Here is a 19019-nt window from a genome sequence, read left to right on the forward strand (position 1 = left end):
CGGTGCTTTCGTTCGGCGTGTCGGAAATGAGAGGTCGGGCTGTAAAGGAACGTTGTTTAAATGTGTCGCTGTCCTAGAGCATGCAACTTATTACCGTCGGGCACTTTTTCATTTTTCTATCAGTACATTACATTTTGGCACTCTGTGTCACGTTGTTTCGTTTAGGCCCGACAAGACCGCACGATCCTCGTCTTTTCCTTGATGGACCAGTACAGCATTTTGGGTCGCATCGGCGAAGGGGCTCACGGCATCGTATTCAAAGCTAAGCATATCGAGGTGCGACTGTTATAACTCATTTTTATGTTTGTTTTAAAATATGTAAAGAAAAACTGTGCATTGTTAATTAAAATCGTGTGTGAACGTTCCTTATAAATTGACCCTGCTGTCGATGCTCCCGGAATAAGGTTCTTGCAAGGGAAAGGGTTAAGGGGATTTGAAAATGGATGGAAGAAGTTATGCTATGACAGCACCACTTTCATTTTAGCGTAATTCTGTCACATGTGGGACTAACGTCTGAAACTTTGTAAGTTTTTGTTATTCTAGATTTCATCTCGTGATTGCTGGGACAGGCTTCTGCTGTCACATTAATCGTTTTCAACAGAATAATTTATGCATGTAATACAACTGAGTAAAAACAACAACGTGTTTTATAGTTAATTCTAAGCGTTTTAAAAGAGTAATGTCAGTTGTATGTATTTCATCCTGCAATTGTGCTAATTTTAACATCAAGTCAGTCTTAAATTGTCTTGAGTTTTAGCAGTGCTTTATCTATTCATATTGATGTACTGAGCAAATTACAAATGATCGTGTACAGCAGTGAGTCAGATTTAGTAATTATTTTTATAGATATGTGTGTAATATGCATTACTGTATAAGAAAACGTGTGCAGCTCTCAGTCACTGCATGAAGAAGAGCACTACATAAGAATAATTCATGCTATACACAACATACGTTTTTGAAAAATAATTATAAAAAATAGGTATCTACAATTTTCTTTCTGAGGGCTTCATGATCTAGGCATGGTTCTAACACACACTTCAACAACAAAAATAACATTTAACATTTAAAAATTAAACCCAAAATGTTTTAAAGTGCAATTTAATAAAAGCATTCTGTAATGTTTGCAAAGCACATTAAAATTTTACCACTAACATAAAAGTTTTAAAAGGTTAGTAGTATCATTTATATATTTTATTCTAAATAACCCCATAATTTTTTTAATTACTTGTTAATGTCTGTGTTAGTTATGATTTATATATTTTATTCTAAATAGCCCCAGAATTTTTTTTAGCTACTTGTTAATGTTTTCAGAACAAAGCAAGTTCAGACAATTGGTACCAATATAGTTTAACAAAGGTGTAACCATTTAAGAAGTATATTAACCCACTCCCTATTATGCTACCTTTTTTAATCCTCTGTGCACTATTTAAAGCAAATCAATCAGTAATCTGTAATGGCTAGCTCCACAGAGTTTAATTTCAACTTAAATGTGTGCTTTTTTTACTGCAAAGCACAAGGCTGCTGTTTCATTCCTCTCTGCATTGTGTGGTAATTACAGAAATCTGAAATTTTAAAGTGTTGGAGGTCAATGTTTGCTATGAACTTGTTTTACATGAGTATATGGTATACTTTTAAGTTTATTTTACTCTATCTTTGCCTCCCTGTTATTGTGCCAACCTAAATTATAGAAATTTCCTGGATAACATATGACCCGGGCTTCTTGTATCCACTTCTTGAATTCAGACAGGAGAAACAGTTGCTCTCAAGAAGGTTGCACTGAGAAAACTAGAAGATGGGATCCCCAACCAAGCTTTGAGAGAAATTAAAGCACTGCAGGAGATCGAAGACAACCAATATGCAAGTGAAACCTGTCTGTCTTGTTTAGGTTTATTTTGAACAAACTTCTTAAAAAAAAAGTCAAAGAGAACCAAAACCATATATGCTTTCTTTAACGCTAAATAATGGTTATGTGTTTTTGAATGCACTTAATGACATTCAGTAACTTTTTGATATTAATCACAAAACAGTACCTCCAACTTTGATACTGTATTTTTAATTTCTCAGATTTTTTTATACTAATTTACAAACCTTTTTTTGCTGCTTTTTTAACACAACAATGTGAAACATTATTTGATCATTTAGGCTTAATATTTAACAACTGTAATTTTTCTAGTTTATCTGTAATATGCAGGCCATATTTCATCTTTGCTTTGTTCAGCTGGTATTATATCCTTGTATATGATCATATTTGTGTTTGGGAATGGAGGCAGTCCTAAATTAATTAGATCCTTACTTAGCATTTATTGGATGATGTCTATAATATGATTAGTAATAAGATTATGAAGCATCTTTCTAACGTCATGTTAAAAAATACCATTTCAATGATATTTGTTTTGCAAGTGGCAGGAAGCTTTAAAAGTCTTTGCAGTTGGTCTCCTTTGAGTCCCAGCTATAATTCTGGCTTGGCTATGCTGTCTGTCAAATCTTCCTGTTAATCTACTTTAATGAATATTTGCTTGGTTTGATGTTTACATGTTTATAAAGTCATTCATATTCTCACATTTATTTGAATTTTTCTACATAGCATTTAATTTTTATTGAAGAAAAACTGATGATGTGAAATGTGATTAAGTTAGTCATTTTTCATTGGTTATACTGTATGTTAACACCGTATATCTTACTGTTTCTTTTGCATCCCTATTTCCATAGGTTGTGAAGCTGAAAAATGTTTTTCCTCATGGCACAGGATTTGTACTGGTCTTTGAATACATGCTATCGGACTTGTCTGAGGTCATTCGGAATTCAGACAGGCCACTCACAGAATCACAGGTTAAAGGATACATGATGATGCTTCTGAAGGGAGTAGCTTTCTGTCATGAAAATTTTATCATGCATCGGGTAACTAAATACTTCTTGCAAATAGGACTTTTTGACAAAATGCAGTAGTTGGTGTATTAATGCTGTTTGTAGAGTGTGTTGGATTAGTTTTTTTGGCCTAAATTCTTTTTTTAGGTTTGCTTTCTGTAATTGTGGAAGAGGTCTTGATTTTCTATAATTTGCTTAGAATTCAATCAATTAACTTGAGACTCTTAGAGTTAGCAAAGTAATGAAAATTGATGTAGTTACAGTGGTGTGAAAAACTATTTGCCCCCTTCCTGATTTCTTATTCTTTTGCATGTTTGTCACACAAAATGTTTCTGATCATCAAACACATTTAACCATTAGTCAAATATAACACAAGTAAACACAAAGTGCAGTTTTAAATGATGGTTTTATTATTTAGGGAGAAAAAATCCAAACCTACATGGCCCTGTGTGAAAAAGTAATTGCCCCCTGAACCTAATAACTGGTTGGGCCACCCTTAGCAGCAATAACTGCAATCAAGCGTTTGCGATAACTTGCAATGAGTCTTTTACGGCGCTCTGGAGGAATTTTGGCCCACTCATCTTTGCAGAATTGTTGTAATTCAGCTTTATTTGAGGGTTTTCTAGCATGAACCGCCTTTTTAAGGTCATGCCATAGCATCTCAATTGGATTCAGGTCAGGACTTTGACTAGGCCACTCCAAAGTCTTCATTTTGTTTTTCTTCAGCCATTCAGAGGTGGATTTGCTGGTGTGTTTTGGGTCATTGTCCTGTTGCAGCACCCAAGATCGCTTCAGCTTGAGTTGACGAACAGATGGCCGGACATTCTCCTTCAGGATTTTTGGTAGACAGTAGAATTCATGGTTCCATCTATCACAGCAAGCCTTCCAGGTCTTGAAGCAGCAAAACAACCCCAGACCATCACACTACCACCACCATATTTTACTGTTGGTATGATGTTCTTTTTCTGAAATGCTGTGTTCCTTTTACGCCAGAAGTAACGGGACATTTGCCTTCCAAAAGTTCAACTTTTGTCTCATCAGTCCACAAGGTATTTTCCCAAAAGTCTTGGCAATCATTGAGATGTTTCTTAGCAAAATTGAGACAAGCCCTAATGTTCTTTTTGCTTATCCGTGGTTTTGCGTCTTGGAAATCTGCCATGCAGGCCGTTTTTGCCCAGTCTCTTTCTTATGGTGGAGTCGTGAACACTGACCTTAATTGAGGCAAGTGAGGCCTGCAGTTCTTTAGACATTGTCCTGGGGTCTTTTGTGACCTCTCGGATGAGTCGTCTCTGCGCTTTTGGGGTAATTTTGGTCGGCCGGCCACTCCTGGGAAGGTTCACCACTGTTCCATGTTTTTACCATTTTTGGATAATGGCTCTCACTGTGGTTCGCTGGAGTCCCAAAGCTTTAGAAATGGCTTTATAACCTTTACCAGACTGATAGATCTCAATTACTTCTGTTCTCATTTGTTCCTGAATTTCTTTGGATCTTGGCATGATGTCTAGCTTTTGAGGTGCTTTTGGTCTACTTCTCTGTGTCAGGCAGCTCCTATTTAAGTGATTTCTTGATTGAAACAGGTGTGGCAGTAATCAGGCCTGGGGGTGGCTACGGAAATTGAACTCAGGTGTGATACACCACAGTTAGGTTATTTTTTAACAGAGGGGCAATTACTTTTTACACAGGGCCATGTAGGTTTGGATTTTTTTTCTCCTACATAATAAAAACCATCATTTAAAAACTGCATTTTGTGTTTACTTGTGTTATATTTGACTAATGGTTAAATGTGTTTGATGATCAGAAACATTTTGTGTGACAAACATGTAAAAGAATAAGAAATCAGGAAGGGGGCAAATAGTTTTTCACACCACTGTATTATTATCATCTAATAATATAGATGTGTATTTGCGTCTTTTCTAAGTTGGCTTCTGTTCAGATATGTCAAATGCTTGATATATTTAGTCAAAAATAATTAATCTACTGAAATCATACAGCATTTATTTTAAATTGAATCCAATTTACTTTCTTGAAAAACTTGAAGAGATTTATTTGCAAAAAGCATTACAATTGTAATCTTTTTTTCTGAGTTGTGTTCTTGTTCACTTTAAAGCCCCTTGTTACTGTTTACTCATTGAAAGATGCTGTATAAAATGCAGTTTCACTGTTAAAAGACAGTTACATTAGAGCAGGGTTGTCAAACTCAGTAAAGGTCAAAAATAAGACTTTATATGTTAAATGCTTGCCATAATATAAACAAACATCTATTGCCACTTTTACTGTACAAACAAGGCACACAGGTACCTCTCTGCTGATCAAAATCATATGTTCTGCTGTGTTCTCCTTTTGAAGCTCTCTTTAGTCAGTTTTCTTTTCTTGGACATTACAATGTGTTAGGAAAGCTATCAGTAGCTGTAGGACCAAAATCAGCACTGAGTGGAAACAATTACATCAGTGGAAGTGCCAGCTCTTGCCTTTTTTGCTGCCCAAGGTGAATCTGTAAATGATGCTTCCCATTCTACCCTCCCTTATGTCATGGAATGTAGAATTATTTCTGTTTTACCCTTTAATACAGTACTACTGTATGTTGTATCTATGCAACATTTTGCTTGTAACCTGGTAGTTTTATATGGATTATAAATGGATGTATATATTTACATTCATGTACTGTATGCATTTTATGTGAACATTTTGTTTTAATGGATTTCACAGTATTGAGTAAATGATAGCTTAGTAACAGTTTATTACATATATTAGGTAAATTAATGTAAACTAGATCTGGCATTTTAGGACTGTGTATTTTTATTTAAAATTTGAAAACAGAAAAACATAAATATATCCACATAATAGTATATTACAGTGGTTCCCAAACTTGATCCTGGGTTTTTATATTTGTTTATATTTTTTTATAGGTTTTTATTCCAACCAGGTTAGCAATTGGTGATAATAATCAATAACAACTGATCTTATTTAATTAGCTGGTCTTTTTTGCTTTTATCGTTATTCTGCATTCCGAAAAACAGAACAGTATGGTTTTTAAATTTATAAGACATTTAGAAATATTTCTGCTTTTTTTCCAAAGCTATAAATGCTTAACTCTATTTTGTTGTTTTCCTATTATTTTCCCCTTTTCTTGTGTAGTTTGCTCCCTTCATTTAACCTTAATAGTGACAATTAACAACCAGCGCAGCAGGTACCTGGGATGATAAAAGCAGCAACGACTTCAGTGTCAGACTCACTAATTAGTAAATACTGTAATCAATTAAATAACCAGAACACATGGAAAAGCAGAATGAAAATTAGGTTGAAAATACTGTTAACAACATAAAAAAACACACATTCCCATATATCTACAACTTCCCCATATAACTACTTATTACATTTTAATAAAAATCTACCAAACTTAATTTGTAACATCTACATTGATTACAAAACGCAGAAACTGTGAAATAATGACTCCCTTAATTAGGCTAAGAGTTCAATGAAAAACAGAAGTTAGTTGGAACAAAAACCTGTAGCCACAGTGAGTCCCCAGAACAGAGTTAGAGAATCTCTGGTATATAGGCTAATTGCATGATCATAGTTCCATTTTATCAGCATAAATACCAGTTTTAAAAAGTAAATAATAATATGTTTAATTACAATTCTAAAAATACAAATCACTAAATTTGAAAACTGCTTTTTTGTTGTCTTTGTCTTTGCAAACTTACACAATATTTTAAATCCTTTGCTAGTGCTAGTTCACTGTTCACTGCTAAGGTTGCTGAGAATGATAAGCATAAAGATATCCATCTATCCATTTCCTAACCTGTTTATACAGGGCAGGGTTGCAGGGAAGCAGGAGCCTCTCCCAGCAAGCATTGTGCGCAAGGCAGAAACAATACCTGAACAGGGTGTTGGTCAATCAAAGGGCAAACACACACATCCTCACGTATACTAGGACCAATTTAATAACGCTTGTTTACCAAACCTTTGTCTTTGGACTGTTGGAAGAGACCAAAACACAAGGATTTATTACAGTATATACATTATAAAGGACACACAAGACTGCTACAATGAATGGCTAGGCTTTCCCAGATGTTTAATAAATTATTCACTTCAGTACTAAAATAGAATAGTATTAATAATTATTATTATAATAATATAAAACAGACCTTTCATAGATTTTATTAAATATGCAATACAGATACTGCCAAGGTTGTAAAGTTTGTGCTGACCAGTTCAGTGAATAGGCAGAACTCCAGCCTTAGATTGTTTTTGTTCCTTATTTGGTGTGGCAGAATATTATGAGGATTCGTAATGGGCACATGAATGATTTTTCTAAAACCAATGACATCAATGAGGAAATGGAAAGGAAAGAGTATTTATATATCCAAAATCTGCATAAATATGTAAATATTGTAAATAAATGTAAATGTAAGATAAAGAGCAAACTTGCCAAAAGGGAAACATGACAAAAACAAAAGTAAAACTATTAATCTGCACCAGAAGGGAAAAAACTGTTTGGTGTAAAGAGACACCTGCATTAATATGGACCATGATTGGAAGGCACATGACACAATAAAAAACGGGGTCAAATATACTGGCAATGGGTTACATAGACCACTGTCAGAGTTGGTCAGACATGCGCAATGATCACATTTAAAGCCACTGGAAATGCAAATGCTTTCCTATCCACATACAACAATCACATCCCTGGAAAAGACAAAATAATTGTGTGGTGGCATCAGTCAGGTAAGCTGCAAAAGAATAGCCAGCCAGTTTCAGGGAGGCATTTTTTGATTTACCATCACATAGTTGGCATGTTAAAATACTGAAGTTGTTTATGTTACAGTGTGGTATTATAGATATAAAATATATATATATATATATATATATATATATATATATATATATATATATATATATATAATATATATATATATATTTTTTCACATTTTCATTATGAGTAGCCAGACCTAACCCGGGAGGTTCCACCTCTTTCTACCGAGCCTATATGTTAGTTACCTCAGTGAGCATTTTAATGCCATGTTGTAATTATTATATACAGGATGGAGAAGTCCCAGAAGAGAAGGGGACAGGACCTGCAAAACACCCAGGTGGGAGCGTGCGGGCCGAGTATTCAGGCGGGAGGGTGCCCCGTGGTTCGGCGAGACCGTGCGGGCTCCGCCCCAGCACGCAGAACTAGGCCATCTAGAGAGGCCAGGGAGTGTGCGGGTGGGGCTCACGAATTGGGCTGCCCTGGAGGGGGGAGACAGAGGGACTCAGTATGCTCTCTTGGGGAGAGTGCCTGCCCCCAGTGAAACCACAGCCCCATTTACCACCTAGGGGTGCCCCAGACTGGCAGGTGAGTAAAATAACAAAGTGGAGGTTGGACCCTGAGAGGCCGACCAGTAAACAAGCCTGGTCCTTATGGGCAAAAGTATGGCAGTGGCTACGCCCTTGGAAAACAAGCCCTACCAGGTAATTGAGCAGGTAGCTTGCTATCTGCTCCTGAAAGCACTTCCCAGGGCTTCACCCAGCCGGTCTGGGGCGTGCAGTTTAAGAACATATAGCCGGGTATGTCCCAAGACCTAGCCCCTCCCTGTACACCCGGATATATATATATATATATATATAGCTAGCACACGCCCACCTCCTAGGTGGCCACCTGGGCACCGAAAAACTCTGGAGCGGATCAAGCTCCGTTTTACTGGCCAGGAATTAATGAGGAGGTTCGCCGCTTTGGCGCTTCCTGCCCGGAGTGTCAACTGCGACAGATTCCTAGGAGGGACCGTGCTCCTCTTGTTCCTATTCCATTGATTGACGCTCCCTTCCACAGAATCGGGTCGACCTGGTGGGACCTCTAGAGCCCTCAGCCCGAGGACACAAGTACATTTTAGTCCTCGTGGATTATGCTACACGATACCCGAAGCTGTTCCGTTGCGCCAGCTACCTCTAAAGCCATCGCACGGAATTACTAGGGGTATTGCGCGTGGGGATCCCCAAAGAAGTCTTGACAGACCAGGGGACCCCTTCACCTCGGAGACGTTCAAGGAGACTGCCAGATTACTGAAAATAAAGCATTTAAAACCTCGTGTATCATCCTCAAACCGACGGATTAGTAGAGAGGTTTAATCAAACTCTCAAGCAAATGCTGCGTAAGGTGGTCAGCGAGGATGGAAGGAACTGGGATCAGCTCCTCCCCTCGTCCTTTTGCCTATCGGAAGTCCCACAAGCCTCCACGGGTTCTCCCCTTTGAACTACTGTATGGGCGACAACCTCGGGCATATTGGATATTTTGAAAGAAGGCTGGGAAGAAGAGGCTCTTCCCACCACTAACATACTGGAGTATATCGCGCAGTTACGCGATAGATTTGGAAAGATTCGCCTGTCCTTAAAAGTCACATGGAGGAGGCTCAAGCAGCACAGGTTCGCTACTACAACCGCTGCACGCCTCTTGGGAGTTCCACCCGGAGATCGGGTCATGGTCCTAGTGCCTACCTCCCACTCTAAGTTGCTTGCCCACTGGCAGGGCCCCTACGGTTAAGGAGAGGAAGGGACTGGTCGACTATTTGGTGAGTCAACCCAATCGTCGGCCAAAGGAGCGGTTTATCATGTGAACCTGCTGAAACCGTGGAAGGACAGGGACCCCGATCCCTCCTCCGCCAGCCCCGCCACTCTTCGCCACACACACGACCTTAACTTTGGCACAGACTTGAGACCCAGGCAACGGCAGGAGCTGGAAACAGTTATCCGGACCGCTCGAGAGGTAGTCAGTGAACACCCGGAAGGACCTCTCTGATTGAGCACAACATTGTGACAGAGCCCGGGTTGTTGTCCGAGAACGCCTGCACGCCTTCCCGAGGCAAAAAGGCTGAAGTGGAGCTTGAGATCAAGCGCATGCTGGAACTAGGTGTAATTGAGGAAAGTTATAGTCCCTGGTCCAGCCCCATTGTGCTCGTCGGTAAGCCTGACGGGAGTTGGAGGTTCTGCAATGACTTCCGCCGGCTTAACCAAGTCTCCCAATTTGATGCCTATCCAATGCCACGCGTGGACGACCTCCTCGAGAGGCTTGGACAGGCTCAATACCTGACCACACTTGACATGACAAAGGGTACTGGCAGGTTCCTTTAACGGACTCCGAAGGAAAAACGCGCTTAGTACCCCTAGCGGACACTGGCAGTATCGTGTCCTTCCATTTGGGTTACACGGGCTCCAGCAACCTTTCAGCGCCTGGTGGACAAATGCCTCATAACTCATACAGTGCTGCCTACCTAGATGACGTGGTCATCTATTCCAGCACATGGAAGGAACATATCCAAGCGGTATTACGGACATATCGGATTAATCCCAAGAAATATATATATATATATATATATATATATATATATAGATTTTGCTATATATATATATATATATTTTGATATATATATATATATATATATAGGTATGCGGCGGTAGGCTCTGGCGATTAAATATCACTCATATATACCTGTTGGGCGGAGTTACCCTTGTATACCTCTACAGTATATATATATAATCATCGCCGGGTGCTCTATACGCTGATGCTCTCTCGGGTTCACGACCTCTCGGTTATATATATAGCTAAAGGGCTAGTGAAGGCAGTTCTGAGCCATATGTATAATATACCTAACCCGGAGGTTATATATATATATGTCACATATAAACCAATGAAAATATATATATATAAGCACTTCAGTGCTGGTATAGTTGCAGCCAGGATATATACCTTTTCTGTCTTTGTCTCGTTTTGTGACAATATATATATATATATATATATATATATATATATATATATATATATATATATATATATAATATATATATATATATATATATATATATATATATATATATATATATATATATATATATATATATATATATATATATATATATATATATATATATATATATATATATATATATATATATATATATATATATATATATATATGAGGAACTTGTGCCATGAAAATGTGCCTTCAGTTATGAATATCTGACTTTTTTCATGCAGAGTAAGCATGCAAGTTACAATTGATTGGCAAGAGGCCGCAGTATAAGTATAAGCAGTAGTCTTTTGTAAATTGTCTTGAGTTTGATATTGGCAGCATAAACTCCATTTGCCTGTGAATTTTTCATATTTAAAGTAGGTTCACAAAGTTATTTGCAATACATTTTAGAATTAAGAAAGATCAAGAGTGGCCAAAGTGTTTTTAAAGTCAAACATCAGTGAATAAAATCATATCAATCGTATTTAAAAACTCGGTTTTAAAATACAGTGCAGTGCATTATCAACTTAGGCTGGGCACAATGCTATTTTAGATCAACTGTGTTTAAGCATATAAAATATGGTTAGGTGAATCATTGTAGAAAGATGCAAATTTCCATTTTCTTAAACATAATTTTTAAGCAGTCTTGCATATAGTGACATGAAAATGAAAACAACACATAACATTTAGTTTTTAAAATTTTTTTTTGTCAATTTATGTATATTTGTTAAATTTATATTTATTACTCTAGGGGGGCTCTGCCCCCTGCTCGCTTCGCTCGCCAATCCCTGCGTTTGGTTAATCGGATATATAATTTTAAAAGCTTTGTTTTTTCTTTGGAATTGTTTCAGTTTCATTATTTACACTTTTACTTTAAAGCTTCATTAAAAACAATACTTGGAATTACCTTTTCTTCAAGATCGCATTGAATTTTGATTCTGTTTTTGGAGATGCATTGTGACAACGTAACGCATAACTGCGTGTGAGTGAATATTGTTTCTGTTTCTCTAATAAATAATCTGGCTTTTTCTAACGTTTGTCCCTGTGATTTGTTAATTGTCGTAGCAAAAGCTATTCTCACAGGAAACTGTATATATTTTAATACAAATTGCATATCAAGATCTCCTTTGGTAATGTTATTCGCGGAATATATATTACATTACCTTTCTTGTCGCCTGTTAAAATTTGCATCGCTTCTCCGTGATCATAAATATACACCTGACCGAATTGTGTTTTCTTTGAAATTAAACTTGTCATTGCTTTAACTGTTGCGGGACCACAGATTCTCATAGCGTATGGTCCATTATTGTGTAAATCTACATTCTGTGCATTGAATGATGCGAAAGTGAAAAGACTTTGTTTTCTGCTCTTTTCCTTTTATTCCTGACCTCGATTTGACCTGCTATTTTTTCAATCACACCTGGTCCTGATGATTAATTTCCTTTTATTTGCGCTAATGTGATCTTTACTATGTTTTTTTTTTTGATACCGTAGCGACTGACATAATAAAGTGTCACAAAAGTTTTACTTGAACAATCGCCTACTTCGTATCCCCAAACACAACTTTTTAGCACCCTCTCCAACCCCTCATCCCCCGGGTCTCGATTACTGCATCAGTCAATACCCCACTATCATCTTCCGTGCTGTACTCTGCCCTCCCTCAATCGGACCTAACAGTCACTTAAAACAACAAAACAAAAAAGGCTTCAACCTGGCTGGGACGCTACAATACTTTCGAATTGTACTGCTTTCATATTCTTTACCTTTCTCTGCATGTGTATCGTGCCATCGTTTGTTTGAGCCTTTCGAATTCCACTGCTTTCATCATCTTTTATCTGCCTTTTTTTCTCTAACGCTTTTGGGTCTCTTTTCTCCGTGCTGCTCTTTCTTCTTTGCTTAGTCGTTGACATTTCATGTAGAACGTATTGTCCTTATACGCTTTATATGTGCTGAGAGCACATGATTTGTGTGTGCTACGTGTCTTTACACGACTGAGCATTATTTGATATTGTTTGTGTCTCATGGGTCTTTTAAGTGTCTTCCAAGAATGCCCGAGAAGATCACGTCTCGTTGCCCTGCTTTTCCTTTCTATGTACAATTATCAGTATTACTCAACTCTAGGTGATATTGGAACTTAAACACCCTCCTTTAACATCAAGATATTGAATGTATAAGTTGTCTAGTATGATTTTCTTTAAGAACCCACTTGCTTCAGCAAATGCCTTGATGTACTGCAAACTTTTTCCTTTTTTGTCAGTGAGCTTTAGAGTCCTAATGGATTGTTCCTGAATATTTTGTTTTCCTTCCACATAGAACATTCCTACATACTTTATAATATTATTATGGATGGTTTTTACACATTGTAAACAGACTTAACTACTAACCGCACAGGTACAGGATACTTCTGAATTTTTCTGTCCATTGTTTTTGGTACATGTATAGTAAACATGCATTTTCTTTATGTGTCTGTTTAATTACATTGGTAGGATCTGAAACCTGCTAACCTCCTAATAAGTTCAATGGGTCACTTAAAGATTGCTGATTTTGGACTTGCGAGGGTATTTTCAAATGAGGGAGACAGACTCTACAGTCACCAGGTGGCCACCAGGTGGGGACAACTATATATGTTTTTGTTTCCTTACTAATAAGTGTTTGCCTCTCAACCTTGAAATTGGATATTTTTAAATGTATAATGCTGCCATTTTCTTAGACTAATTTTTGTAATTTTCCTTTAAATTACTGTTCTTATACATGTTTTAATTACTTTAATTACTTAATTGTGCATTTTAATTACTTAGGCACTTTCTCATGCAAATTACAAGTGCCAGTTTTCATTAAATATAAAATCTCAACATCAAAAATGACAGTCTTAAATGTTTTTGTATTTTTAAAATTGAAATAAATGAAGCCCTTATTTTTTATACTTTAAATAATTTTGTTTTACCGTAAAGTGTCCTTGTGCATACTTTTTAATATATGGAAATACTGTAAGCCAATACTTTATGGTTATTCAAAGGTATTTAGTCAGTTGGAATGGTTTAGGACAAGATTGTGTGGAGAGCTGCAACTGCATAGCTGTTTGAATTGCCATTTGCTATATTTTGGTGACATGCTTATTGCCCACACGTGTACACTGGTTTCTTAGCCTCCAAAATTAACCTTTGCTCAGGCCTTTGCAATTTTTTTCATAATGCAAGTCAGTTGTAAGGACTGAATTCCAACCAAACTTTATCAGATTTGTTTTAGCAAATAGATATGATTAGTGGTCGTAGGTGTGTCTTTGAAGTCCATTGTCACAATACAAAATGTACCTTGATTAACCTGGACAAATTAGCTCATGTAAAGCTGTTGATCTTTAGGTAGTCTGGATTAGGTGGTTTACATTTTTGATTGCTTTTTGAAATCAGAGATTTTCTTGTGTTTTGTTATGACCATGCCCTGCACATTTGACTATTTTTGTGAAGAATTTATCAGAATCAACAGTAATATCGAGTTGAATGTGGTAATGATGGTGGGTGGAGAACCAACAATGATGGAGTGTTTTACAAGAAATTCTTGAAATTGTTTTAAAATACTAATTAGTTATAATGATTATATTCGTAGCTTTATTTTGACTTTTGTATTTGAAAATAAATTCTGCTTAGATAGTACATATTAAAAGCATTAATACAGTATACCAAATACCCAAAAAAATTATTGATTATTTTGTAGATGGTATCGTGCTCCTGAGCTTCTTTATGGAGCTCGTAAGTATGATGAAGGTGTGGATTTGTGGTAAGTAGTCTTCCATTAGTAATCTGCTTTGTTCTGTTTTTCCTACAAAACAGCTAAATGATTAGATTTTTTTTTCTTTTGGTTGGTTAATGATTTACCGATAACTGCAACAGGCTTTTCTTCAGTATTTTTGCACTTTGCTAACTCTTTGTCTTCTACCTTCATTAAGGTTCTAGTTTTTGACATGGTACTGTCATGCTTTATGGTACAAGTGTTAATTTTTTTAAACATTTAAAGGTATAAGTAAAATTTTGGCCCATCATACTACTCCATAGATCTTCTGCTACCACAGCATAGCATCTCATTTTTTAGGTGGCTAATTGTAATTAAGATCTTACATCAATTTAGTTTCATTTTGCTGCTTTCCTATTAAACACACATTTTGTGAAGCTTATTGAAAGATTTGCCATTTGGAGAGTTTTTTCCATCTCATAGTAAATGTGCTTTAGACATGCTTTAGGTCTTTTAACCTCTCTGACTAGAGTACCAGTTCTTAAATAGTCCTATTTTATATAGATTCACAACTCCTCACATATTTTATACTTTTTATGTAATGTTAGAAAGTGACTTTTACTCGTTTCAGTGTGTTAGTCATTCTCATATAGAGTTCATTAATTTGATGCTTTTATGTGCACTTCCATGAAACTGAATATCTTAAAATCTTGTTTAATATTAGTGGTTTTTGGTTTAACAGTATTTATAAATACAAACATCTAGCACTAAAACTAGTAGTGGACTACTTTTGTACACTATAAATAGCTTTAGAAAAATTGTTGCATTTTTGTAATTATTTTATTTAAATTTAGTAAGTGTGATTCAGAGATCCATAGTTATTTTGTAAGTTATACTGGTGCAATAAGATCCTCTGCCTTGTCAAATAAACTCATAATGCTGCCACCACAAAACTGAAGAATTACATCAAAACTAATACTAAATCAGTTTTTTACTATTCAAATTTTTTATTGTGTTGCAGGGCTGTTGGCTGCATTTTTGGAGAGCTGCTCAACAATTCGCCTCTTTTCCCAGGAGAAAATGACATTGAGCAACTTTGCTGTGTCTTGCGAGTACTGGGCACCCCTAATGAAAGAATCTGGCCAGTAAGACTGTCATTATAATGGGGGGTGACCTTATTGTGTAAACATTCAATGCAAATTGCTTGACAGATGTAGTCAACAGTTTCTTCTCTTTATACTATTTAAGGCTCTTGTCATTTGATTGGAGCTAGCCAAGATAAATCAGCCTTTCATTATATAGAGGTTTTCTTTGCAATCACTGTGCTCTACTATTTTATTAAATAAGTGATAACATTCAAGAACAAATCAAGTAGTGCTTTTGAATGCCAGTAAAGTCAAAAGAACATACAATTTAAATTTAAATGGTGTTTTTGGCAGAAAATCTAAAACTTGCAGATTGCATAAGTGCCTTTTGTTTTACTTGCAGCAATAGTCTAGTCTTTACCCTGGAAATAATGATGAAGTTTTATATACAGACACTTTAACTTTACTCCTAAATAATTTGTAATTTAAACCACAGCAGCATGCTCATTTGGTTTGCAGCAATTGTTTGTGTATCTGTGACCCAATTTAGTGGAAAAACTTTAATAAGGTCCTTTATATTTCATGTTTGATTATGCTTGTTTGATGGAGCTATTATGTTGTAGTTTTGTACACAGAAATTTAAAAAAAAAAACCTTTAAATTGTGTTTAGGAGAGTATATATACATTCAAGTCTGATATTGAAACACTCAGAGATAGTCATCAGCAAAATTGTAAAACAAATCAATATAATAATCTTTCCCAAATTATGTAATTCATCTTCACAGCATGAAGATGATCTTTTGAATCTACAAACTGAAAGTAGTGTGCCCTACCAGTATCTCCCCATAACTAAAAAAAAATATCAGAGTCCAAGCCGACAAAGAAGGGATCAACACTAGGAGAACACAAAGTACAGAAGAATTTTATAAAACAAGAAACATGTTTAAACTGTATGGTGGAGTGGTTAAAAATATGACCATCTTAAAAATACATACTAAAGCACTTGCTTGCCTTTCTGACACAAACATAATTTCTCATTCTTCACCACCAAGCCTTGATCTGAAACTCGCTTCTACCAGCATAAACCTTGGAGTTTTGTCTTCACCATGCTATAGGAAAAAAAAAACCCTCAGTCATAGATGGCCCTTTTTTACTATAATGACAACACCAGGCTTTGAGTCTCCTTTACATATACAGTACATCCCAAGTCCTGTGCAGCCTAGAAAGGCTTGGATTCTCAAAGCAACCTCCATAGTGTTATTTCCTTTAAAGTAGAAAAAAGATTACACTCCTTCCAATCAGGGGATATTTGTTGCATTTTAGCAGCTTAGCTTGCCCTGTCCTCTTCTTGCCCTTCATGTTGTCACACTGAAAAGGGCAACATGGTTCCAGTTTCCCCTGTGCTGCTGCCAGTTAGGGTGGAAGACTTTGTAGCCTCTTGTCTGCCTTCCATGGCCCTTCTGTCCCACTGAGTAGAGGGTGAGGCCTCCAGGCATTTTACCCTCTAGGAACCGCTTCGTAATCCCCTCAGATATCTCATTCTGGGTCCTGCTCATAACTGGCTTACTAGATAGATAGATACTTTATTAATCCCAAGGAGAAATTCACAAACTACACAAATACTAGCCACTCTTTGGGCACTGGTATGTAGTGTGTTACTTTTACATAGATGTTTGATTATCAGTAAAAACATTATGTTGATATGTACCCTTTTGCAATGATTTTACACCTGACGATCCTTTGCTCCCACAGGCTGAGAATTACAAGTGTGAAATGGCATATGTGATGTGGGTTGGAGGTAGTGAACCTAGGTTGAAGTGGTAAAGTGAAAGCATTTTTAGAAAATGTTTGGCCTGTAAAATGCTGTCAAGGATAAAATGTTTTCTATTATTATATAATAAAATTTTGTTACAATGATCTATGTTTATGGTAAGGAATTTTAGAAATATTTGTTTTTCTGTTGCTCCTTTCAATCTTTCAGTAATAATGACCTTCCTTGGTTTATAATGTTTGTTTCTTAGGAGATCACAGAGCTGCCAGACTATAACAAAATCACATTTAGAGAAAACCCTCCCATTCCTTTAGAGCAAATTGTTCCAGATGCTTCACTGCAGGCTGTGGATCTGCTGAAGAGGTTCTTAGTGTATCCTGCCAAAAAGAGGATCAGAGCCAAGCAGGTCAGTATATTAGCATTCAGTCAACATTTGTACTAAATGGCCTACCTGCATGTAGAACAAAATGGTAAGCACTGAATTAATTGTTGTGTAATGACCTTATTGTTAAAAAAAATAAAACTTAAATATTTGAACTGATTCTGTATGCTAATAATTATGTTTATGCTTTTTGTACAGTATTTTGTGAAAAATCAAGTCCACATGGTGTTTTAAAATACTTTTACCATATATACTAATTTAAATGTTATTTAGACTGAGTCTTGCCTCCATTCTGATATATTTTTGTTGAAAACAATTACTTCAGTTATTCCATTGTAATCTGTTATAATCCATAAGTCAATTATCATCATAATTCCATTATAATCAAAAGGTAATTGTAGCTTCAGAATGCTCAAAAGACTTGGTTGTTAGTCTGGAATCTCTTCCTGTTAGGGCCTGAGTTGACATTATAACAGAACACATGAAATATTTACTCTTGCCCTCATGTATGTATAAGAATATGTATAGGAACCCATCTGCAACAGAGATTTATTAATTACTTGAATTATTCAATATACAAATGACATTATCCTGTTGAATGAGCTAACAACAACAAAGGGATCTCAGAACATTTTATCAAGCAATGTAAAGGTCTAAATAAATGTACCGTATTTATCCTTTCAAGTGGTTTTCTACCTATTCACTCATTATATATATAGTACAAGTCCTAAAAGCCGGAATGCCTGTTTCAAGTGTCATATCACTGATACAGTGCAGACCTCTTCAAACTTTACCTAGAGACTTTGCTTCAGGGATGTGACTCAAAAACTAAGTATAACAAATATAATGCATGCATATGCTATTTACATTCCCTTTAAGTATGCTCCATTTTGCTTTTTTTCAGGCACTACTGCACCCATACTTTTTCACAGAGCCTCTTCCTGCTCACCATTCAGAGCTTCCAATTCCTCAAAGGAATAGCAAGAAGTCCCGCCAGCGTCTTCAGCATCCCTACGAGTTTACTGTGGATGAGCCCATTGAGGAGAGTCTAGTTGATCCACAGCTAATATGTAGACATGCAGAGGTGCTACTTTGACAAATTCCAGATCTCAAATTGACCAAAATGCCTCCAAATAAATTTGTATTCTTTTTAGTCATTAAATGTATTTATGCTGTTTCTTGCTTATACTTCATCAAGAAATTAACTGATACTGTACTTGCCACAATCCTTGAAGCTGCCCTTTTGAATTAATATACTTTGAAATTAAACAAGTGTCACAACAACAACAACATTTATTTGTATAGCACATTTTCATACAACAAAATGTAGCTCAAAGTGCTTTACATAATGAAGAATTGAAAAATAAGACACAGTAAGAAAATAAAATAAGTCAACATTAATTAACATAGAATAAGAGTAA

The 19019-nt window shown here is 36.2% G+C and overlaps 1 protein-coding gene across 2 annotated transcripts; it reads left to right on the top strand.

Annotated features, from left to right (window-relative positions):
• cdk20 (cyclin-dependent kinase 20) lies at window positions 1–18931 on the top strand. Of its 2 annotated transcripts, none has more exons than XM_039775703.1 (9): window positions 1–47; window positions 166–276; window positions 1744–1857; window positions 2710–2898; window positions 13121–13242; window positions 14346–14408; window positions 15382–15505; window positions 17467–17622; window positions 18503–18931. In XM_039775703.1, the coding sequence occupies exons 1-9, from the start codon at window positions 27–29 to the stop codon at window positions 18692–18694; spliced, it is 1092 nt and encodes a 363-aa protein (XP_039631637.1). In that variant the 5' UTR covers window positions 1–26; the 3' UTR covers window positions 18695–18931. The 2 variants fall into 2 exon arrangements, with proteins under 2 accessions (XP_039631637.1, XP_039631638.1); XM_039775704.1 differs by having other exon boundaries at window positions 16–33.
• The last annotated feature ends 88 nt before the right edge of the window (window positions 18932–19019 follow it).

The sequence above is a fragment of the Polypterus senegalus genome, chromosome 13 (genome assembly GCF_016835505.1).
Source record: "Polypterus senegalus isolate Bchr_013 chromosome 13, ASM1683550v1, whole genome shotgun sequence".
Classification (NCBI taxonomy): Eukaryota; Metazoa; Chordata; class Cladistia; order Polypteriformes; family Polypteridae; genus Polypterus; species Polypterus senegalus.

What these genes read in the sequence shown, in the direction of transcription:
- cdk20 (XM_039775703.1), top strand. Translation starts at nt 27, where the DNA reads ATGAGAGGTCGGGCTGTAAAG. An exon ending in TCAAAGCTAAGCATATCGAG is followed by an intron (nt 277 to 1,743) that starts GTGCGACTGTTA and finishes TCTTGAATTCAG; the next exon opens with ACAGGAGAAACAGTTGCTCT. An exon ending in AGTCACCAGGTGGCCACCAG is followed by an intron (nt 13,243 to 14,345) that starts GTGGGGACAACT and finishes ATTATTTTGTAG; the next exon opens with ATGGTATCGTGCTCCTGAGC.